This window comes from Metopolophium dirhodum, chromosome 5, assembly GCF_019925205.1.
Source record: "Metopolophium dirhodum isolate CAU chromosome 5, ASM1992520v1, whole genome shotgun sequence".
In the NCBI taxonomy this organism is placed as follows: Eukaryota; Metazoa; Arthropoda; class Insecta; order Hemiptera; family Aphididae; genus Metopolophium; species Metopolophium dirhodum.
In genome coordinates, this window is record NC_083564.1 from 32669258 (window position 1) to 32695931 (window position 26674).

The 26674-nt window shown below is 30.3% G+C and overlaps 1 protein-coding gene across 6 annotated transcripts in view; it reads right to left on the bottom strand.

The window, feature by feature from the left end:
* The window catches only part of LOC132944640 (somatostatin receptor type 5-like), a 218276-nt gene that overhangs the window by 10059 nt on the left and 181543 nt on the right, over nt 1–26674 (bottom strand). For 5 of the 6 annotated variants that reach the window (XM_061014093.1, XM_061014096.1, XM_061014095.1 and 2 more), the window contains one exon: nt 2588–3500. In XM_061014093.1, the coding sequence (XP_060870076.1) occupies nt 2588–3331 (744 nt within the window). In that variant the 5' untranslated portion in view covers nt 3332–3500. Of the gene's footprint in view, nt 1–2587; nt 3501–13538; nt 14314–26674 lie in introns of those variants that run through there. The other variant, XM_061014094.1, reaches the window with a different exon arrangement.

Here is a 26674-nt window from a genome sequence, read left to right on the forward strand (position 1 = left end):
GACCTTTCTTCAAAACTGCGCTTGCTGCTTGCGTTATTTCTTAACACGACAACAGTCGACGGAAACTTTTAAACACGATAAAAAACTAAAAATGTCTATTGTTAGACCATCAATATAAGTATCTGGTATACGTTTCCCGTGATCCGCTCAGCGTCCACGAAATATTTAAAGAAACGCAAATAAGTACATATAGGTAGGGTAGGTACATCGGTTAATATGAAGGCGTATAAGTGCGTGGCAGTGGCACCCGTCATCGCAGCAGACCTTTTTAATTTGTATGTCTGTTATGTAGTAAAACATAACATAGGTTGGCATTATTATAGTTTGGCTGTACGTGTGGCGGTGTGTACGCTGTAATTCAACGTTCAAACATTACATGGCGAAACGGTTAGGAAAAAAAAATTGTTGTTACGAACACTGCACGCAGTACGCCCGTCGCGTTTTTCTCAAATACACACAAATATATATATATATATATTTTATATTGTGATTTATCGATAGATATTAAAGCGTACGATTACGTAGATAAACAAGTGTGTAAAATATAAATCAAATCACGACCACGTCCGATAAAACCCAACAGAATTGCCGTACGCGTAGGACATTCAGGTGTCACCTATCGTAATAAAAACGAACTATATAATATACGGAGGCATAAAATATATCGTTAGCAGTTTTATAAAAATATACGTTATAGCTCATACTCGTTAGCTGTTTTTCATTCTTCACGTGTCGAAAACATAAAATTTCTGATGGCCATTATAATATTATACTGCCGATAGAGGTATAGTGACTGCCGCGCGTGTAAATTCTGCAGTACGATTTCGAACCGAGTAAAAATTATTTCCCTATTTCATATATTAAATTATAGGTTCTCTAAAATAATTCATTGTTACGTATCAAATAACATAGTATACAAAATAAATAAAAACCTCTAGTAATATTATGCAATAACTTACTATAAACCTATGTATATATATTGTACCTACGTCTTACTGAAAATATATTATTACACATATCACTGTATAGCCACTAGGTAGGTGAATTATGATATACAGACATACAGTATAAACTATTATATAATATACCTACAACCTACACGTCACGAATACTTGATTATTAGGAACTAGATCATTATGAAATATTTTTAACAATACTATAATCAATAAATTGTAAATTATATAATATTATAATCATACAAAAGAGTAAGAAAACCAACTTATTAACATCGAATATCCGTCATAATTCAGTCGGCCTGACGTTATCAACAACTTTTGTATAGTAACTTTTCTATTCAAATGTTTATACTGTTTATAGTCCACACTCTCGTATTCCAAGTTAAAATTCATGAAAAGTGTATTAAGATTATTCAGGCTTCGAGGATAAGACGGTGGCTTGGTGGTTATAGGTCCAACCACTGTATTATGACGTGGTATTATGAGCGATAACAAACTGAATGTATTTTTAGTCATTCGTCATTGTAACCAATACAATTATTATGTTATCACTATTAAATTTGAAAAGATAATAAGAAATATGCGAAGATCACTTGAACTAGTAGTTTTATAAACAGATTTTATGCAGTACTCTGGTTAGCTAATGCTATAGAAAAATGACTATAGAATTCCATGTAATTGACTTAAAATTAAATAACTATAAAATAACTGTTTATTTAAATTTGTTTTTCAATAAATTATAAAAATATAATTAAATTAAATATTACGCATTTATTAACACCAACCTTCTTCACACATAGCAATTAAAATTTAATTCTAAAATAATAATTTATTTTTCTAACTACTTAGGCACAAACTGATAAAAAATTAGGATTTGGGAATTGATCCTTGTATAGTTGTATATTAGCATTTATCAAATATCAGCAACTAAAACATTTTAAATTAAAAAATATACTTTTGCTAATATTTGGTATAGGTAATTGGTTAGACATTTAGTCTTGGATATTTAAACTTTAAATTAATAGTTAATACTTAATACATAATAGATCATAATATATTCAAGGGGCAAATATTCCAGTGATAACGAGTTGGAATAATTATGTTAATAGTTTTGAAACAATTATTGTTATTCAATAAAAGAACCACCCAGCCCCAGCATAATATATACCAGTGGCGTAGCCAGGAATTTTGTATAGGGGGGGGGGGGACTAAGTCTCACACACAAAAAAAAAATACAAATACAATATGTCTTTTATAATATACACTTTTATTTTTTTATTAATCTTGATAAAATTCTAAGGTCAACACAGTCAATGGGGGGGGGGGGGGATATAGCTCCCTTAGCCCCCCTGGCTACGCCACTGATATATACTTATATGTATGATGCATTTAATAACTTAATCCTAGTATGCTCTGGACATCTCTCGTTGGAGTTTTTGCTTTTAGTTTTTTTTAGAAATAACATACTTCCATTTCGCGACCGTCGTCACTACACACACACACACATTATACCTAGGTATACCTAATACGCGTTTCACAGTTAAATCGGTGTTTATATCATAACAGTATATAACACCTAAAAATATATATTTAAAAAAATAGAAAATAAACCGTTATTATATTATACGAACCGTCTGCAGCTTCCTGATGACCAGTATGTAGAAGACGAATATGAGCATGAGCGGTATGGCGAACCCGAGCACGAACGAGTAGAGCGTGAACGCGGTCTGCCCGCTGAACAGGTCGTTCTCCGGCCATATGATGTTGCAGCTCTTGACGTTGCCCTTGTCCATTGTGTTGGCGTACATGATGACCGGTATCATGAGTATGATGCTAAACGTCCACGCGGTCACCGACACGATCTTGGACACGTACGCGGTGCGCACCTTGGACGACGATATCGGATGGCATATGGCTATGTACCGGTCGGCGCTCATGATCATCAGGAATATGCTGCTGGTGAACTGGTTCACGCTGGTGGTGGTCATGTACACCTTGCACATGACGTTGCCGAACGGCCAGAACTCCATGGACATGGTGACGATCAGGAACGGTATGCCGATCAAGAAACACTCGTCGGCGATGGCCAGGTTGACGATGTACATGTTGGTCACCGTCTGCATCTTGGAGAACCGGATCACCACGTATATGACCAGCGTGTTGCCCACCAGCCCGATCACGCACACGATCACGTACAGGATCTTGGATATCAGGTACAACGACGACTCGTGCCCGGACGTGTCGTCGCAGTACAGCGCGTCCCTGTCGCCGGTGCCGTTGTTGTACGGCCCCATGTCGGTGCCGTTGTACGCGCCCGTCGGCGGTTCCATCGACGGCCAGCCGGCCGCCAGCTGCATGACGCTAGGATATTCCATCAGCGCGCTGCAGCACGCGATCAGTTGACTAACCGTGCAGGATGACTCCGCGCGCGCGCGTCTTGTCCGTCGTCGGCGTTAGTATACCGCGTCGCGTCGTTATCCACAGCCGTCAGTCACGTCAGTCGTACCCGGTCGCCGTCACATTGTCGTCGCCGTTGAGGTTTTCCTGCCGAAAAATAAAGAAAAACAAAACCATTAGGCAAACGAATGTGTAAAGTTGGTGGTGGGTAAATGGGTTGGGAACGAGGTGGGTTGGAGCCTTGGAGAGGCATCTGCCGTGATCGCGACCCAATTCGGAAATGTTATGTGCGTCGTTTAGATTACAGGTAATATCGTTATTATAATTGTTATATAATAATAATACGTTAAAAAAAATTTTTACCGACGTCATTTTATCGACGCCGATCGACTGGTCTAATATTATATTTTTATTTACAAAACTCGTTTTACTATAGCCCGCGGTCACACCTCAGATTTAGTGTACAATATGATTTTATTTCGTTTGATCCTATAATAGAGCGGTCTACGCATGTTCACAGTGAGATGGTCAGTGGCGGGGCTGGCTTGGGAACAACACTTCACGGGGGAAAAAGTGCAGAAATCCGTATGCGATGTAAAATCGAGTTGTGCTCATGGGCGTAACTAGGATTTAGTGGTCCAGGGGCTATAGGTACTATCTATGGGCCATACACAGTATAATCCTAAGAAAATCAAAGTTCAAACTCAGCTAGATATAGAATGTAAAAAGGCCATGTTGTAGTCATCAAAAATAATTCTCAAAAATCAATATTGTATAAAAAAAATAAAATATAAGTGTATATTTTATTTATTTTATACAATAAGCGCACATTTTAATGTATTATTATTGTATAATATCATTATGCCTGAATGATATGTATCATTGATCTTATTTTCTTTTTACGTTTAGCATTGCCTAGTTAGATCACAGAATCTATTTTGGTCGGCGTTATGTACCTATACGCTTTAATATTCCTCATACATGAAAAAGAACCAATCGTATTTGTCATGCGTCATTTCGATAAAACTATTGAAAAATGTAAGTATTACCGCAATAACGATATTTACATCCAAAATATCAATATAAGTACTATATTATTATGTTTTTTTTTTATTAGGTTTAAGGCTTCGACGACTGCGAGTTAATTAGCCTGTAGGTTGGTATAGTAGGGTTGGGACGGCCGGTTAGGAACACGTGTACGTGTGGAGCAAGGTTTTTGTGCACTACGAACTCGGGTGGTCACCCATCTGAAAACTAGTGGCAGCGGCAGTTGCTTGCTCTCAATCACGTCGCGTGATTAATATCAGCCACTGCGCTGCGCCGGGCCACATCATTATAATATTATACATCATAATTTGCATAATATATATTATTATAATCATTAATCATTATTAATTATTATACATATTGAACGCACGACAATTTTTTTTTTGCAAGGACTTCGAATTCAAATTTCGATGGTCCCCCGGGGTCAAAAAAACGTTTATTGGGCGAGCTCAGCCTCTCCCCTCAAGCCCCGCCTTCCTAGTTTCACCCTTGTAATGATGCTCGGAAAGACTTATTTTTTATGCAAACACTGGTTTTGAACGATGCTTTGTCCTCGTCATTATAGAAAACTTTTTAAACGTTCCAGGAAGTCACTTAGGGATTGCCTATTCACGACGCCTCGACGTAGAAATTTAACGATTGAAACATTTTGAAAACAATTCGTTACCTATAGGTAATTATTATGTACACAGAGATATCGGCAAAATAGATCCGATGTGGTACACCTGATGAAAAAAAACGAAGAGTCGTGCAAAAAATGTGTGTTTTATCGGACAAAAAGTTAGACAATTTTGACTCGAAGGTTGATAACTTTTTTCCATCGGTGTATTATCTTTTACTTCTCATTCGCTAATGACCTGAGCACTCGTGAACGTATCGATTGTCGTCCACTAGTATATCACTAGTCACAACAGATAAAACTAAATTTCGTTCCACATCAAAGCGATTGATTAATGATTATACTATTATATTGGGTAGCTCGTAGCTGATACCGACAATAGTATTATTATTGTTAATGTAGTGACCAGCTGCAGACTGGAACTATTTTCTGCAGTGGTGTCAAACATTATAGTTCAAAGACGTTTTACTGCAAGACGCAAGTTCGGTAATAACTATTAGTTAATGCGAATGTATGTATGTAATAATAATTATCAGATAAACCGAATTACCGTTCATTTAATATTTTGATATGGTTCGCATACTTAGCGCATCAACGTTTGATGTGCGTAAACCAATTTATGTACACCTATAATCTACGTATATGTACCTAATAATTATTATATAATATGACGTGCAAATTTTCAAATTGTTTAACATAATGATAAACGCTGAACCTATGATTATTATAACATATGATAAATACCGTAAACAACACAATAGAATAAGGTACATTTTATAGGTATTTTCGGTATATTATACGATCTCTAATGTGTCGCAATAACAACGGATGTCTTTTAATGTTCGTGTCCTACGCAATCATTCAAAGAGCTCACTATTTCAAACGCTCGCTGTATAATTATCATGCACTACAGTTTTGAGTTTCTTTGGTCGATGGTCTATGATAGTTTTGGACAAACATCATAATCGTACCTAATCACCGTGTGATCACTGCGTCATCTGCAGTAGTGCAATAGTATAGGCGACGAATCCGATCGCTTATATTATTATATTATAGTAATTTTATTTGTTTTCTCTTTAAAACGACCAAAAATATAAATATAATTATAAATTGTTTTTTTTAAATTATCATTGGTATACCATTTAAAAGTGTTCACCTTTACCGATAATTTAAGACGGTCTAAGACGGTCTAAGACGGCTTTGCCGTGGTTATGAAATAGAAACTTTTTTTAAAAGTTTTATTCCGAGTTGAAACTGATGATTATTGCGCTTGGTAGTCGGTGGCGTTAGAGCCAAATCTCTCCACAGTTCACGATGGATTTAAAAGTTAACACACGTTTATTATTCAGGTATGAGCTTTTATAATATATTTCTTTTTTGCTCTGCAGTTGTCAACTTTTTCCAGTAGGCTACATCGAATTACATGTTTGCAAAAATTAAATATACAAATGATGTACTAATAATATCGGGAATTAATTTCATTATTCATTACTAGGGGACTGATTTTACTGTAAATATATATTTTTATTAGAATGAGATATTTTTAATCTGATAAAAAATGTGTACGATTTAGATCATTCTAATTAAAATCAACCCAAATTTATTTTACATATTTTTACATATTTTGGTATAAATACAATATATTGTGACATATTCGATAAATAAAGACATATTTTGTAATAAATATCTTAGTAATTTTTGATTTTTTCACTGATTTCCAAGGACGACAAACATTATCTGGTTTATCTAAACGGCATCCATGTATCGATATGCCGCTATTAAACACGCCATTGATAAGTTAAATAGGTAATGAAAGCCCAAAATAAGAAGATTAGTAATTTTTGATGACGACTAAATAGTTTACGTTATCTAAATTAAACTCAATATTATTGTGAACGTTTAGAAAAAATTAAACAAATAATTTCAAATTTAGAAACTAGGTACTGAAACTACCACCGCTATTAATAAAGCTAACAATTTGATGGAAAATGTTAATTTAAAAAATAATTTAACTTACTTGCGAATTTTTGTTTTTTGGTATATACGATAAAACAACTGAGAACCCGTAATATACCCTTATCAAAAAGCTATGCATTGTTAAAGAAAATTACAATAAATTTGAAAAAACACAATGACATATGGATGGAAATTTAGTTAAAGAAAAATGTGCATATGTATCCAGCAAAAATCATGGGCTAAAAACATGAAAACAACTAGAGACATACATTTATTGGACTAAATTTCAGAGAATCATTGGACGTGAACTCACACCACTTGATGTAGGTAATACGAAAATATCGATGTGCAATGTTAGGTGGGAACAAAAACATTTTGATACCAAATCGTCGCCAAATTGTGTTACATATTTAAAATTTTTTTTACATATTTTGGTTTTTTATTTACAATAAAGTAAAAAATAAATTATAGGGACAATTGCTCCTTTTGAAAGTTTACATGCTAAATTATTACTTCCGATGATTGTCGACTGTGTAGTATTCTACATTCTAGTGTGGATTCAAATTACAAAATTAATATTCTTACGTTTATTTTGTAGCTGTGGTCTTAATCTTGTGCCCATCATACAAAGATTTATAATATCTCTAATATCTATATATAAATTCCCTCTCTCTCGAAATTAATTTTAAGACCGTTTTCACTACGAAAGTAATTACAAGTTGATTTATTTTGTATAAATCATAAATTAAATTTCGATTACTCATATTATGCGTCTGTTGCCGTATGCGTGCCAAATAAATATAGTTACGATATTATTTTATGTTGGGAATTCGACCCACATATATTACAATAAGTAATAACATTTTAATTATAACTCCGTATGTGGTATGGGGTTTTTATAATATCAAACATTAAACTGCACAAGGGTATTTAATTTTATGCCACGTTATTGAAATATTAAAATATACAAAATACTGCACTAATAACAAGCAGACAAGAGACATTCCGGTCGTATAGATAATATTGTAATAATGTACTTGCCACCTTATGAAGTGTACTGACTACTGCAGGGTGATAATATGGAGCATGACACCCCTAAACCGTGGTTCACTCGTGATGAGAAGTTTTATGTTAAAAAAATTCGTTTATACTTATAATAAATTTTCGAGAACATGACGTGAGTTTTTGTATAGGTACCTAATTAGTTTTCTCAATGGGACTACATCATCCCCTTTCCTTTAAATATGATGTCTCGTTGCGTCACTGAGATATTGGCTAATAGCAATGGTGATACATCACATTGCAAGAAAAATGTGTTGTTTTCCAAATTTGAAGTAGGTTCATATTATATCGTGTACAATATTATATTATGCTACCGAAATTTGATAGTTTTTTTTTTATATGTATACTATCTAAAACACGACGATTTATCGACAATATTATGGTATACAAATCAAATTGTATAAATAGTATATTAAGGAAAATATACAATAATACTATATGGTTTAAAACAAAAAGCACACAAATGTGATATAAGTGCGTATACGAAGTGTACGTTAAGCTCAAGACAAATCTTTGTTACAATGTTGTGGACCCAATATATGATATAGAAGAAAACACGAATTTAAAATGAATGCTAACATCAATTATAGACACTGAAAGATGATACATTAAAATTTGTCTGCGGAAAGTCTTTTGATTATAGCAGAAGAATAATACTAAATAAGTAAAATTTTGCATTAACAACTTTTTAGACTTTTCATAACTTTATGAATATTCTATTTCGCCATAAGATATCTGTCAAACAGGACGCATACTTATGCAAAAGTTTTGTTTTATTAAAGCTCTTTAATACGAGATATGGTACTCACACTATTATTGATGGAAATGAAGGCACTTCATGTAATGTATATAAATTAAAAATAGTAATTAAAGGCATTGCAGTTTTGATAATATTTTATTTCAAGGTTAACAAAATCCCGTCTAACAGAACATCGGAGTATCCGATTTCATGTCGTAAATTGTTACTCTATCCTATATAGTATACGACGTAGATAAAAACATCTGTATTTATGGAATTAAAATGTTGACTATAAAATCGAATTTAAGAGTAAGATACAATTTGTGGGAGTTTATCTCATCATAATATGGGTTTAAATTCTATACTAACTTCTTTGAATTGAAAATGCGTCTTTTATTATAAATATTGACATTTTTATTGTTATTTTATTATACAATACAACTTAATGAGATAATTCTTTATACGGTTCAATACAGTTTTCGGTTAAATCTTCGCGTTTTAAATATTTTAATTAATTAACACATATATTTTAAGTTTTCGGATCAATGGCCGAGGTTAATTTGAATACAGAGTTTTTTTTTAAACTTATTGAGTCATATTGTTATATAATTTAAAATTCACGTCACTGAACTGTATAAAAACATTAAAAAAAAAATATTTCGATGCATTAGAAAAAAATAGTTCAGAAGAAACTTCCACTAAGAATAATTATTATGAGATTGCATTCCAGAGAGTTGAGACTAGAGAGATCTTTAACAATGCGCACTAACACCGTAATGTAAAAGAGAAGTAAGCCACACATGTGTCATGCTCATAGATAAGTACGAGTTTGATCATAATGAATTGTTTAAATTTTAAGTCATGTACAGTTTGTAGCCAGTAGGTATTCAGAAAAAAGGGTTCAACTCATAAAAATAAAAACACGCTATTGACATTAAAGGTTGATAGTGCAAAAAAAAAAAGTAGCATAGGTACCTACTACATTTAAATGCCTGTGCTTTAATATTAAAGTACACATTAAATGGGTTTCATCATTTTTTTTTTTTTTTTGTAAGCCGTGTAAATAGTAAATGAATAAACTAAATAATAGTGCCTATATAAACCAACGGTTTAAGTATAAAGTTTACAATGTTTTTGTAGAGTTTAAAATTTTACTCGACCGATGCTCTCGGGGCTTGAATACACTCCGCGGGTTGATTGGGCTAATCAAAATACTCCAAATTTAATTGAGTTTCACTACCTAACTATTGTTTATATTTCTGATCGAAGTCGTGGCTAAAATTTGAAATAATCCATCAACGTTTTTGATTTTCTAGTTTTGAAAAGAAAGAGTAGTATTTGTGAACTCAACGAATTCACCGCGACATTTTTAGCAAAAATATAATATAAACACATCCAACTCATAAAAATTCCACTAGAAACATTTACACTAACCGTGCGTGTAAGTCGCAAAAGAAATGAATATATACGTTTTTTATTTTATAAATAAAACATATATATGTGGGTTATATAAAATGTTCAGGTCAAATGTGGTTAGAGTATGAGTGCATTACGATGAGGGAGGAGAGAGGTGTATAGAAAATGTATATATATATAAAAAACTGGAGACAGAATACTGTTATTGCTTTTCATTTGAAGTTCTGGATAATTTATCGTGATGTTTGAATGGTTGATATTGTTAGTTTGAAATGTTTACGGAAATAAAATACATCAAATTTTGTTGCCGATAATAGTATTATCTAACGGTATAATGTTCACAAAAAATACGCTGTATCCGAATAAATGGCCATAAATTGTTTTCCCGTTTTTATTGGACCGTTTCTTTCGTGCAAACGAAACGCTTAATTAAATCTTGATATTCGGTCGTTTATATATTATATAATTAATACGTACGTCGATGTTCGCGTTTGGAAAACACATTCACAAGTCGATAACATTTTTATAATAATATTAAGTTTGATAATTTTCTCGACTACTAATTTAATATTAAAAAATAATAACTGTTGATGCGCGTTTCTTGGTACCTACGCTATACCAGTTTTCGTGAATTTTATTGTACACCCAATATATTATATTATAGCGTCATCATCTCAATTACATTTCAAGTGATGAGAGTGCACTGTCAGCGACTTGGAGTAAAAAATATACTGAGAACAATTTTTTTTACATATAGGCGATATGGCGCAGTAAAGTTTAAAGTTTGACGAACAAATTATCAAGCGTCGAATAATATAATTACCATGCCCGAAAACTTAAATGGTTTTTATTGTCATATTTTATTCGTTCATAGTTGGCGTGGTTACAAAGTATGATATTTTATAATATGTTTTAATTGATTTAGATAGTGATGCCATCGCAAGAAACATGTATAGTGTATTATAATAATGATATGACTTTGGGAGTTGGAAAAATGATAACTCATTCAATATTAATTATACTATAGTCATATGAACTCATTTTCTAAACATAATAATGCATGGAAAGATTTATCTATTGGTGTACCTTACCTAATATAAAATTATAAATTATAATGATATGTTTTCTATTATAGGTACTTTCGTTGGGCACACGTATATTATACACTGTTATAAATCGAAATGTTTGATTAAATAATATAAATTAGTGTTTAGAATTTTTGTAATTATTCGTAAGCTTCTACCCATATACATACTTGGTGATTAATATTTTATATCGTTCATATATTTATACTGTTCTATAACCATTTTGGTATAGTTTTTACAGGGGAAATAAAACTATACTAATGAATATAATATATGTGCGTGTATAATACTATATATCTATATATACACACTTTTTAACGCGGCCGTTAAGTAATAATTATTATTGTTTTCGTGTCATTGCATCGTTATTGGTTAGTACCTACCTACCTAATTATCCAATCAAATCGACTTTTATTCGTTTTATACACACAATATTAATACATCTAAACGAATAAAACTTATCCGAAACGGTTTCGTTTCGTTTTGCTTAAAAATAAGTCTCTACTTATCAACGGAAAACTTTATTATTGTTTACTTGACATTTTTTTTTTTTTTTTGTTAATTTTACAAGATATTAAGAACACAGAGAGAAAAGTGAAGTGCTCAGTAGTGACATCTGGAGTGGCAGTTAAATTGATTAATTTATATTATTCTTTTTTATGTACGAGTCCGTCCCTTTACCAATTACGAAGAATAAAGCTGTCTAGAGTTGTGATGAAGAAAATTACTTAAGAGGTGTATAAAACGCCGAAATAGGAACTTGGCCAACTGTAAAAAATATAGGTTCTAATTAGATATCTCGGTAAAAATAAAAAATGCACGAGCAAGTGAGCAAAGACTTAAATAATTTAATTTAAAGACATTTATAGCACTACGGCTGCGTTAAAAAAAATTCATACGTTACTAAAAATATAAATGAATGATTTCGAAAATATTAGATACCTACTTAACTCAAAGTTATAAAATAAAAAAAATAATTATTGGTTCTTCAAATATAACTATTAATTATCTATCTGTAGGTACCTACTCTATTTGTTCATTATAATATATTATGTCCATTCGATAATTGCCGATATTGAGGTAGGTTAGGGTAATATCAAATAGGGTTTATATTTTACAGAAAGTAATGTAGGTACTTGAATAAACTGGGAATAAATAATAGTAACTATGTAATGTATACAAAAATGTTTCAGAAATCGTAAATTTTTTTAATTTAAACACTCAAGCGCCGTTAAAATGGAAATAATTACTTTTTTATAATATTCATAAAATCATATGATATATCTATGATATGAAATTGGTTTAAAATTGAAATATTACGGGATGTGAAATGTAGTGGAGTTTGAAGAACTTACGTATCTTATTAAGAAATATCACACAATTAGCGTAAAATTAAATTATTTTACGAAAAATCCGGATAATCGCATAGCCAAAAGCAATAAACTTTTAACGTGATTAATCGAACCGTATCAGGCGCATTAATTAAGGGGGATTTAAAACAAAAGAAAAATTAATATTATTTATGGTATTATTACACGGTGGAGGAGGTGGGGGTGAATTTCCAGTTTCAAAAACATTAGTCATTTTTTGTTTGTTTATCTATATGATAAATGTATAATTTTTTTTTTATTTCTGATCATAAAAGTATTATCATGTTATCTCACTCCCTCTCCGTTAAGTATAAATAAAAGAGATGCGATCAATGGACTTGCTATATATTGTGATAACTACGTCAAAATTGTTTAATTTTTTTCAGTAAACGGAGTGTGCCGCAGGTGGCCAAGCGAAAACGATATGTGGTGCCTTGCTGGACACTTCAGTAGAACGATAATAATTATTTTATGGCTTTATAATAATATTACCTAGGTTATGTTTTCCAATAGGTACTATGTGATTTCGGTTTTGTGCATATTATTATTTAGTACCGTGACGCGCACCCGGGAAAGCTGTGGTTCTCAACCAGTGTGTCGCAAAATACTTAGGTACCGTGCAGGCGTCAACAATTTTTTTTTTTTTTTTGGATATTAAGGTCATTTATAATAATAATCTTTGGATGTAGCTGTTTATTTGGGTTTATGTCGCGTGAAAAAAAAGGCCGAGAACCACTGATTTAGTATAATATAATATATCTATTAGTACGGGCGCGTTAAACATTATGTAATAATAATATCGTGTACGTATCGATAGTAGTACTTAATGTGGAAAAGCGTGGCGTTCGTATATTACTATTATTTTATATTTTTTATATTATTATTACTTACGGTAGGATCTGGTGTGTCCGCGGACCACCGGCATTGCCCGTTCATACGCGCGAAATATAGTGAACAGGTGTGCGGTACGCGTACGTACGATATATTGTGCCGACTATTTTTTCCTTACCGTTTGGAATCATTCCCGAACGTTTGGCAACGGGCTACGATATGCCTGCCCCCGCCGCGTGGACTTGGAACAAAATAAATCGTGCCAAAACGGTCGATTGAGGAGGCGAGAGGGAAAAAAAATCATCGCAAAAAACATTTCCGACTACCTTTTTTTTTTTTTTGGTTGTAAAACTTGACAGATTGAAAAAAATACATAGGTACCTATATACGATTGCGACGGTGTACAGACGCACACACCAAACTAATATACAGTGTTGAGCCGAGATAAATATAATTTTATCTAGATAAAGATAATTATCGGATAATTTTTTTTTATATTGGTTTATGGAACTCTCTGTAAGCTCATAGAAATATAGAATAACTTCATAGTATGTTATCAAAAATGTCGATAGTTATTAGTAAAAATCACCTACTTAATAAATTACTTAATTGTCTACCTATAAATTATAATAAATAAAAGCCGTTTAATAAATTAAATTATCTGGATAAATTCATCTAGATAACGGTGATTTTTATCTTAGATAACTGTGTAAATTAATAATCTCTATTTATCTAGATAAGATAAAAGATAAAAGAATATTTATTTAGATAATTTATCTAGATAAACTCAACACTGCTAATATATGAATGCCGACGTACAGGGTGTTTCACGATGATGTTTTTTTAAAGTAGGTGCCTACCTGTATTGCACATTTCGTTATATTGCTATTTTGTATTGGGCGAGCTATCTCTCGAGGGTCACCCTGTATCATATATATTTTATGCATAATATTATGTTGTGGTCGTCAAAAAAATCATTCAACGGTCCTTGAGACAATACATATTATATAGTTCGTATGGTAAATGCGATAGGTATAGAATACCGAGAAGTGTAACTCAGGGGACTGTTCACAGGAAAAATATATTTTAACGTATTCATGTACGTTTCAACCACTGACAAAACACTGTAAGTATATTTTTATAAGATATAAATAAAGATACATAAATAATATTATATATAAATATGAAATCCACGTTTACCGAGAAAAAAAAATATTATCTTATTAATATGTATGTACCTATTTTAAATATATATATTTTTTTGAAAAGTAAGTATGCACACTATGGTAAATTTCTAATACCTATAATTCATTGATAAAAACGCAGTAATAGTTTATAGGTATATGATTATATTATATTATAATATTATTATCTAAACTATTATTAATACTATGGTACAATTGCCAGTTCATTTTAAAAAAGTTATCTGTTTAATATTATTGCTTCCCACAGTGACCCCCCCCCCCCCCCCATTTCATTATCCTGGCTACGCCACTCACGTTATAAAAATATTGTTATTTTGTTTATTAAGCTTTTTAAATTTGAATTTAATATTTACAAAAGATTTTATGTTTGTATTATAATGTAATGTTGTATTAAGACTTATAAGTTTATGTATAGGATAAATAGTCAGATAGTCTGAAGAATATTATTTGAAATTTCATATTTACTTAAAGCGTATTTTACTCTATGTAATATTATATACATAATATTTCTAGGTACTCTGAATAATAGTTTTTCCTTTATTATACTTTCGAATTTCACCGAAAGAAAATTAAATTTTTTGATACCACAAGTACGACGATATGTCTGTAATTTCTCAGAAGTATTCCGTACAAGTGTATAAAAGCGTAGGTACATAATATTATCATCTCGTGTAAAGTTAATGTACTATATACCTATATTAGATAGGACAGGTAGGTACCTAATTTATTTAACCTGAAGGTTCCCGCTTTGAGACTTTATTTTACTATACTCATCTTTATAAAATTATATGTAATTACAACGGTGTATTTCGTAAAATTGTCTGTACTTGCTTAAAAAAATAACGTCTTACCTTAGATAATTGAATTAAATAAGTAGAAAATTGTTTTGATGTATAAACTAGAGTACCAGACTATTAAAATAATAGTGATTCGTCGGTAGGTACCATTATCACAAACAAGGTAAATAATTAATACCTAACTAAAAAGTACCCATTATGTATTTATCATTTTGAATTCTGTGCGGAGCGTTGCATTTTTGGTTTTACAATAAATTATGTGTTTTTTGCCTATCATATCAGATGTCATGTCGTTTAGGAGCAGTAAAAATATTTACAATCGCATTATCGATTTATAAAATTCTGACACTTTTTTTCCAAGTCAAAAACTTGACAATTTAATGCGAATGTTTTCATAAGCTGTTCTTACTAACAAATCAATGAGCATTCGAAAATCAACGTAATTGGATATTTTATACAAACGTTATAAGCTAATTTCTTGTGATTAAAAAATATTAACCGTAGGCAGGAACTTGAAACATTCCACTGAGTATTACCTATATTATCATTTTCTATATAAAACGGAAATTTTCAAATACATTTTTAAGGTATTTATATTTTATACGACAAACTTATATATTCACACAGTTCTACGGCGGTAGTCATAATTGACTTATACATTTCTAACTCTAATACATGATATAATAGGTATTATAATTTATGAGTACTTACTACTTATCGATATAATAATATATTATGATTTACAAAAAAAAAAAAAACAATTCGACTTTCATGTTGAGGCTGTGACTTATCAGAATATATCATTCAACACAACATAATTGGATACAACTTGAAAGTTAAAGCAATTTAAAAACAGCGTGTGTGTGCGTGTAAGAGGACGTCTATGAAATAAATTATATTACTAGATTGTCGACGAAAAATGATAAATGTATGTGGTGAAAAATAACTTCTTACTTCAATACACATAATTTCTTCTTGGAATGCAAAATAATGTATAACAATGATGGTAAAATCGTGTTTTGTGTCCATCATATAATAACAAAATATTTTGTTTTCGTATAAGACAATAATATTGTACCGAACAGTTGGGATTTGATATGGAATAAACTACTGCTGCTATAGTTTGAGATTTTATACAGATAATTTATTTTATACATTAACAGCGACATTGTTAAAGTAGTTATTAATTGCGTATAGTTTAAAATGCGCAATACATCTTTTTTAATGAGAATTAATCGGTTTAGAAGTAAATAATCAATAAAAAATAATTCGAAAAAAACTATAAGGCCACAGTGGGGAAAGAAAGTGTTTTCGGATAAGTTATGTGTCATACACGAATGAACAATACATTTCTAAAGTAACCATTTTTAAGCGCGAAACATCTTTATTTAAATACCCGAAAAGAATTTAGAACATTTGGTACATTTAGTGATATTGCAGTGATACATATTTATACCAGACATATTTGTGATTATAATATACTATAATATTACCATCATGGGCGATTTTAAGTACAAGTTATACAATTTACTGATCTGATTTACGGAGGAGTTGGAGCGGAGATGATTTTTAAAACGTCATTTTTTAGTAAACTTTGGGTAAAAAAAACACTCGAACTAAATTGTTGATTGAAACTATACATTTAAATAATGATTTATTATTGATTTTAAGTAGTCATGCTATATGCCATAATATTGCGTATAAAATAATATTGTATCAGTTTTGAGTGCGTTGTCATAATTTTTTAATTTCTCAGAATTCTCAGAAGCCCACGTCTCTGAAAACTTTGCTGTTTAGCGAATATTTTGGTACCAAAGTAATGTTCCGGTCCAACTACCACGATTCGCCGCATCAAAAACTTTTCAGATCTTCTTAAAAGTTATTGTTAAAACTGAGAATAAAATCAAGGTACCCCTCCCCAACATTTAACTTCGTATTTATATTTATTCTATGTTCAACATTACAGAAACTAATTTGTAGTCCCTACGGTAATTAATCCAATTTGTATACATCACTAGGAGATTCATTCAAAATCTTTAATAGGTACCCATCAATACAGCGATGTTATATATAGGTAAAATAATTATAGTTTTTTTTTTTTATTATTATTTTAACGGTTGCAAATATAAAATAAGCCTTACAAAATATATTACGGTTTTCATTTGATTTCTTTATCACCTACTAAACTTCTGCAGTTCTTTTAGTGTTTGTAAATTAAGTATTTTAACATATTATCATTTTTTTTTATTGATATTAAATATGTCATAAAAACTATAAATATCTGGTAGGCATTTAAATCATAAAAGGGGCGTCCGGAATCCGTAAACCGACCATATACTTATAGGTAGAACTTCATTAAAACTAAATGTTTAAAAGTCACAATTGACCAATTTGATAAAGAAATCATTATAATGTGCTATACACCAGCACCATCGTAATCAATAACTTATGCAATAATATCATAATCGTCACACGTGCAGTGTATACTGTATAAATATGGCGGAAATCGAATATTCCATTGAAACAGTTTTGGTCCTGACCGAATATTTTGAACCGGTTATATAATTTGAGAACCACAACCGTGGTAATATTGATTTGTGTTGCCCTCACTCCAACAAAAGGGGAGGGTGTAAAAATCTGGCTTACAACCTTTTGATCCTTGATGTTATTATGTTGCAGTGTATTATATGGCCTTCCACATTTTAGCCTTAAGGATCTGCAGAGTGCGGGCGGATGACTGTAATCGCTTACACGCTACAATTATCCTTTTTCACCTGTACCTGGAGGTAACCGTTTCCTCTGCGGTGACTTTGCCCGTGTATAAAGGCCATTATTTGCCCCATTCTTGCCGGACAAGCAGTTTTCGCCGATCTTATTCAAGAAATACCTTCGCACCCGTCGTCGTATCTATTTGATACGTATCACTGCGTGCAGTACATAACGCGTCTTCGGCCACGAGAACAACAGTAGGTACCTATTTACCTACCTGTATCCTTATTCTCTCGCTCAATAATTCTGCTCTCATGCTGCAGATCCGTCTCACTCTGCTCGTTCTCACATACACATCGGGTCTTTAAAACCCTCTATGGTCTTTATATATAAATATATAATACATATACACACACACACAAGGTCGGTAATAAAACGGGATTTTCTCCTATCCCCGACATCGCGCATTCACCACTACTTTCCGTCCTGTCCGCGACCGTTCCGGAGTCACCGCCGCCGCCGCGACTGCAGCTCTGCTCGTGCCGGAAAGACCTGGGTTGACGTCCCGACGGTCGCCGCCGTAGCTCGGTCATGGTTAAAAGAGATTATTTCTTCCTCCCTTTCCTACCGCGTTCGTTCCCGCTTTAGCAGCACAATAAAACTTACCGACCGGAGACATTATGTATACGATTACGTACGTATTATACGTATATATATATTATGTAAACAGTGTTTCGAAAACGTAGCTATAGTGCAGTAGGTGGTAGGCGAGGGGGGGGAGTCTTAGGGTTGGGTGTGCACTGTGCAGGGTTGGGTCAACTGCGTGGGACGAGGATAAATAGGGGCAATCGGACTTTCGATGTCGGGTCACGCGTTTCCCCACCCACACCGTGTTCCTGGTTAAATCCGCAATTTACAGTCTCGAGTAAACGTAAAGCAGTGAAAAAAATTACAACTAGCCATGGCGGATAGTGCAGGCGAATTAAGAGATCGTTTGACCGTTCTAAAGTGTTGGGCTAAAATTCAGCCTTTTGTGATGGAATAATGGTAAGCGTATATATCGTATAATTTATCGAACGCATTTAATCGAACCAATCACATTTTTAAGACCCTCGAGATTTACAAAATATATTACATTGTAACATTTAAATGCGTCTCTTATTCGAATACCTAATTAACTGTGTTTTGTTTGCCATAATAATATGACTATCAAATGATTTATGTGATTTTTAGTAATTGAAATAAATTGCCAAAAAAAATTTAGACGACCATTATGTTTCGCTCATATCGTAGGATATTACAATTTTTTTTTGTCAAAAAATGTATAATATTGAATCATAAAAAATAAAAACAATATAATAATATTATTGCATAGGTAGGTAATATTTTTTTTCTTGTGATGATATTATTAAAGTTGACACATTCAATTTTCTTACATAACTATGTTACATGTGATATACAACATATTAGTTTATGATAAATAGCTTAAGAATATATTACTTAAAGGGTTATGTAAAATAAATTCAAATATTTCTTTTCCACTTATTACATTTTAGAAAAATAGTTCTTCTGAGTTTTGATGTATGCATGTAAATATTTCACTATAAGTACAGTGTACACTGTACACGTACGGTAAACGAAATAAGAAATGTATATTGATATAATTCTTAGCAAGTTGAAGACAAATCGTAAACGATTCTTTAGGCATTTGAACGAATAATATATTATGTTCAGTGTAACTGAAGGAATTGAATTTTAAGAAATATCGTTCAAAATTTATTTTGTTTCTACGACTTTGGTTTTTTTACCCCGAATAAATATGTATTACCTTTATAAAACCTTCGTCTGTCAGTTAAATAATTTTGTTTAGTAAGTTTTCTCATAATTTATTTTATGAATTAGCTTTTGGGAATACTATAAACAATTGCTCAAATATTCAGTAACTTTGCTGTATTTCGGAAAGAGTTTTGAAACATTGACATGAGAATCCTAAAGTTAGAAATACGGACCAAATAAGAAAAATATTAATTAAATAGCTTTATATAACATATAATAATTTTATATAAACAATTTGTTTCAAATAATTTTAATTTTAAGTTAGATAATAATACAAACATATGAATGTCTCTACATTTTTTAAATTAAGTATAGGTATATTAAAGAAATATGTTAGGTTAGGTTAGGTACCTAACCTAGTACGTTCATTTGTTTTAGTGTTTTAGTGATTTTTTCGAAAAACGATTTTGCGTAAAAATTCCCGTTTTTCCTTAATTTTTGTGGTTTTTCCTGCCGCTTTCCTTAGAACATTGTTGTTTTGAAACGAATTGAAATTACGTGAAAGAGATATTTGCAAAACCATTATTGTTTTCTGAAATAATGAGTGACGTCTTATGTAAAATAAATTACTCCGTATAAATACACGCCCTTTACACGCTCCTGTTTTTCCTTAATTTTTATGTTTTTTTCCCCTGTGTTTTTGAAAACTATTGGGAATTTTAAATGTTGACCTCCTGAATGCACCAACTAGATTTACGTTCCCATCGAACAAGATTCCGTTGAAGAAAATCAAAGCAGTTTTACTGCCCCAAACGGTGGTGACAGACACACAAAAAAAACACATATCATTTTAAAATCAATACATTCATCGCTCCGTTCTGAATCTAAAATACAATATCGTATATTAAATATTTTAAAAGTATATATTTTGTTCATATTAATTTTTAAAACAATATTTAATTCATTTACGAAATAATTCGGTGAAATAAAATAATCTCTCCAAAGAGAGTCTTAATTAAGTACTATAGTAGTTCATTTTAGAAGATTTTTTTGCTTTAATAGTTCGTGCAAACAAAATCCTTTGAACAGATATAAAATAGCTTAGTTTAATTTTGATGAGATAAATTTGAGTATTACAGTACTTTTCGAGATGTTCATTTTGCTTTAAATGATACAAACTTTTTATCCATGCTATACGGTTAAAATAAAATAAGTAAAAGAATATTATAAAATGAAATAGTTATTTTAACAAGATTAAACAGTAGTATATAAGTAAAATTGATTACCAGGTTGTCTAATGCATTACTGAAGATGAAATAATATGATATTACTTAAAAACAGAAGAAATACAGACAATATTAGAGCATTTGGAAACAATATTCATAATATTTCATGCACCATATTTTTATAAATATTATATACTTTGGGTATTTATTGTATTTCTAAATAAAAAAAAAACGTAAGTATTTGAAATGACCAATCGAGTAGCTATTTATTTGTAAAAATTATAAGCTTAAGAAGTATACGATTAGGTACCTTATAGTTATTATGAGGTTTAATATTAATTTTTTAATTTTGTTTATAGTAACTTTCGTTATTTAATTGAATTTTAACAGTGAACACTAAGTGGTTTTATTTTGAAAATTAAATTGATTTATAGGTTATTACAATTTTAAATTAATTACAACTGTTATAACGTCTTATCACAAAGAACATTTTTGATAAATACCCATATTAAAAAAAAACATCGATTTTAGGTTACAGAATTTGAGATCCCCTTATTTATTTATAAATATGTATCGCCTATTTTTAATCGAGCAGTGATTATTGGTGTTTAAGTCTTGCCCAATATAGCTTGCATAACGATTAAACCAAGTTGTATTGATAAGGTGTCGTCACTCTGGACCCCTATACCTATACACTCTTGATTGAAAATATTACCACAGTTCTATAGACACCAGAGCACGCTTCCTGTCCTATGAAGGCCTATTTTTTCATACTGTTAAATGCAAAATGCCTTATAACTATGAATTAAAATGTTATTTTTTTGGATTTGGCATCTAATATATATTATAATTTATAATAATTGGAGCCTGTAATTATAATTTACATTTGCATTGTTGTTTTAAATATTCTTTTATCAAGTAGACATCAATTATGAAATATTATGATGTATAATTTAGTCACTTTTTGGGATATTTGCAACCTTATTGAAATCTTTAAATTAAATTAAAACTATTATGATTCTGCTTCTAATTTTAATAGTAGTCTGGTAGAGTGGAGTATTATTTTCTAGTGCTCATAAAAAACTTTAAAACATGTTTAAAATATTTTGCATATTTTATTATATGATTAGGTATATTATTTATATTATAATATTATTCAATAATAGTTATCTTATAAACTTCAAACTAATTTTGAAAAATTGTTTAGTTTTTATGGTTTTCTTGTTTTTAACTTGCTAATTTTTTTCTTTTGCAAGTGACTATTATTCTTGTTTTGACATAATGCGTTATGATATATTTGGTTAATATTTGACTGTGTATTGAGCAACCCACCTTTGTCAAAAATGTCGTTTATATTTTTCTTCAATAACTACAAATTATGTTAGAAAAATAAACAGTGAAAAATGTATATGAAGTTTTTAAATTGAAATACAACATTACAAACATGATCGTTTACCGGGACCACTAGTTATATATATTTAGATATTTTACAGTATAATCTAGTACAGTGCTTCTCAAATTTTTTTTGTCAAGACGCTCCCTAAATTTAATGTAAAACTGTCAAGGCTCCCTTAATCAAAATTATTAATTGTTTTTTCTAGATTAGGTATATACTAAAATTACATGTACTATTTCACACAGATAAATTATTAAAATGTATAGTAAATTAATGTTTTAATATACTTTTGAAAAATATTAATAATAGTATTAAAATTTAAGCATTTAAACTTTTTCCATAAACGCTTAAAGTCTAAAGAAAATATGCACTGATCTAGGATGACCATATAAATCTATCAACCATTTAGCATATAGATATGTTTCTATCCCCAGAATCTCTGTTAATAATATATAATAATATATAGGTAATATAGCATTGATTTTATATTATACTATAAATACTATGAATATATTATAAAACCAATGGTGATAGGTACAACTGAGTAATAAATGCTTATAAAAAAGTAATCAAAATATATGCATTTTGGTAACACATAGGTAATATGAATATTAGTATTAACCTCAATATCAACATATTATGAATTGTATTTAAAATCCATATATTAATTAATAATTAATAATTATTATTTGATAATTGTAACACTTTGAAAGCATTATGTATAATAATTTAATGAATTAACTCTCACATTTTTCATATATTTTTTTTTTAATACGAAATTTAAAAGTGACAATATTTAATAATATTAATAATTGTTTTTGATTAAAAGAAAGTATTTAAATACATACATATAAATAATTTAGAACATAGAAGTCATTATGCAATGAAAAATTTTGAATTTATTTCTTAAATCATAATGTATTTTCAATTTTCTATAGCTTTGGTGTACAAAACTGTTAATTTATCGGCCTCTTTAGGACAAACAGCGCTCCCGGTGGTGACGACTATCTGTAGTAAAATGTTCAATCAAGTGACGACACCTTATCAATACACCTTGGATTAAACCTTATACTTACTGATAACTAATAATAACTATTATAGTTTTTGTTTATGATTATCGTGATGCAAGTTTTGTTAGGATTACATAAAATTCACTAACCGTAGATAGTATATTGTTGATAAGAACCTTGATAATAGGCTATACACAATAATTTAAAAGTATTGTAGCAGAATATTATGTATACATTATGTGTTATACCATAAACACATAATAGTGCCAAAAACAATTGTCATTTCTTCTAAAATTATTGGCGTGGCGTCACTTATCAATTCGTGTCAAATGATCGTTTTACTTCGAGTGAGTACCTACAACCTACCTAATTGATTAATGATTGCTAAAAAAAAAAATGAATATTGAATTTTTTTTATTTTTTGAAGCGTATTAAAGTATAATACATGTTTACATTTTCATACTGACAAAATTGTCTGAAACAGTAAACGACTTATTGAAATGTAACGTAATACATAATAATATGTAACTTGGAATTGTTTTTAACATTTTGCTTGTATAGGCATATAATATATTACATATTTCCATATAGTATAAGAATTATTATTTATTGTTCGGACGTGTTTCGCCATGTTGATAAGAAGTTTTGCATAGCCGAGTTATGTATTCAGCTCCGTATACGCTTCTATAAAAGAGATAATTTGTATTAGGTATATATTATACAAGCGTATAGAATAAAGGATAAGTAGAAAATGTCTGAATAATGGTGGGGATAATCTTTGACAAATAGGGAGATCTGTACACGTAAAAAATATTCGAAATGATATAGTTGGTGTATAACTTATTCGCATTTAATGCCATTAATCATATAACCGAGTGCAGAGGTAGTGTAATTTACATTGGTTGGGCGTTGCCTATTTGAGTGCCTTTGTACATGGGTGGACGTTAAACATGCATATAATGTGTAACTATATAAAATAACACACAACGTAAAATGAGCATAGGCGAAAATAAGTAAAAAAAAAAATGAAAAAAATTCGTTAATTAGCCCTTTTACTCCCTAATGTTAAACTCTAGACGAGAAAAAACTGCTGAATACTATACATAATGTGACATTTTATACAAGAATATACAACCTATATAGTATAATCCACGCAACACGCAGAAATTCAATTTATATTTTTTAGCGCATGCACACGAACACGATATTGATTTTGAGTACTAAGTACTAACCATTAAAAATTAATTTAATTTAAATTTATAAAAATATGACAATGTTTTTCAAAAATATTTTTACATTTTATTATATTTGCATACTACATATTATGTATTGTATTGTATGGCCATTGGGTATTATTTTAACATTTAACATGCATTAGCTCGAAAAGTATTAACGTTGTTGGTAATATTTTTTTACTGTTTTGAATGAATACAGTTATACATTTTTAATTTCATATTCCTGAGCGTAATTTTTTTTCTGAGAACTTCGATGCATAAAAATAGAATTTAGTTAATTATATATTAAAATGTATTTTCGATGAGTGGGATAGTAGTCAGTGACCAATTTAATGATGTCAAAATCGATTTTGTCGAAATTTGTGTAGCGTTTTCACAGTTTTTTACGTGATTATTTAGAAAAGTACTTGACATTCACTTTTGACTTCCAAAGTAACGAATAGATCAAATTTTCAGCTAGAAACCACCCTTAATATTGAATATAAAAGCTCCAAGAGTGTCATCAGATAAAAATAAAAACAACACATAATTGTAAAACAAATACGTCCATTGCTCCGCTCAGAATCTTAAAATACCTATATAAGAATAAATCATATTTTAAATTTCAAAAAGATTATCCGATTAATGAAATTATAACTTATATTCTCACTTATACAGGGCGATTCACTAAGCATGCTCATCCCCATTATTTCCTTTAATAATGAATTTATTCAAATTCTGATTTTTAGAATTTTTAAAATATATGCTCAAAGATAATTTTTCAAATTCTTGAATTTTGTTGTACTACTTAAGGAGTGTTCTGTGGTGATACAAAATTCTGTTTTTAAAAGAAACCCTCCCCCTTTCTTTTACTGTAAATTATTTAGAGGATAATTTTTTTGAAAATGTTGAAGTATACCTAATTCAAAATTAGAATGATTAGCGTCTGATTAGTTATTAAAATATTTGTTTTAAGGATAATAGTCCTTAAAAATGATTTTAAATAAATATAAAATATACGTAAAATTGGATCTAGTATTTAATATGCTTATTCCATTTTTACAAATTATTAATATTTATAGATTAATATTAATAACTACAATGAGCCCCCATACATATTTTATAAACCCACTACGGCACTACCCCATGGCAAACCTAATATTTTATCCTTAGAACAAAAAGTCAAATAACTCAAAAGCTACTCGTACAAATTTTCATTTTGAAACGTCAAAAATGCCAGAAAAATTATTTACTATATAATTTATATTTTAATAGGGGTGTTCTCATTTGAAAAAGAGAAGTTTGTATCTTCACAGGATACTCCTTAAATAGTACAAAAAAAACTCAAGAATTTGAAAATATGGTCTAAAGTAAATTTAAAAATTAAAAAAAAACAGACTTTGAATAACAGCATTATTGAAGAAAAAAGGGGGTGAGCATTATGCTTGGTGAATAACCCTGTATAACGGTAAATATTAATAAAAAAGTAAGTGTATAATACAATGTTATAAAGGTTAAAGGTACATTGGAAGGAAACGAAACTTTAATAGGGAGTGTTCATAATTTTGTTTAGTGTGATAATAACATTATGTTGATTACTTGTGTTTTGTACAACCTACTATAGGTTGTCAAGGTTGTTTGGAGTTAACTATGGTTAATTCTAAATTACCATTCCTAGCTGTTTATTTGAGATTAAATGTTATGTCTGAGCGTACCAATCAAAACCAATTTCTTTAAGTAGGTAAGTAATAGTTTGGATTATTCTTTATAATATTACTTATAAATATTTTTTCGTTGTCTTATGTATGCATTAGTGCAGCGTGGTTTCCGGAGGGAAACATAAGAAAAATGAACACTCGTTAG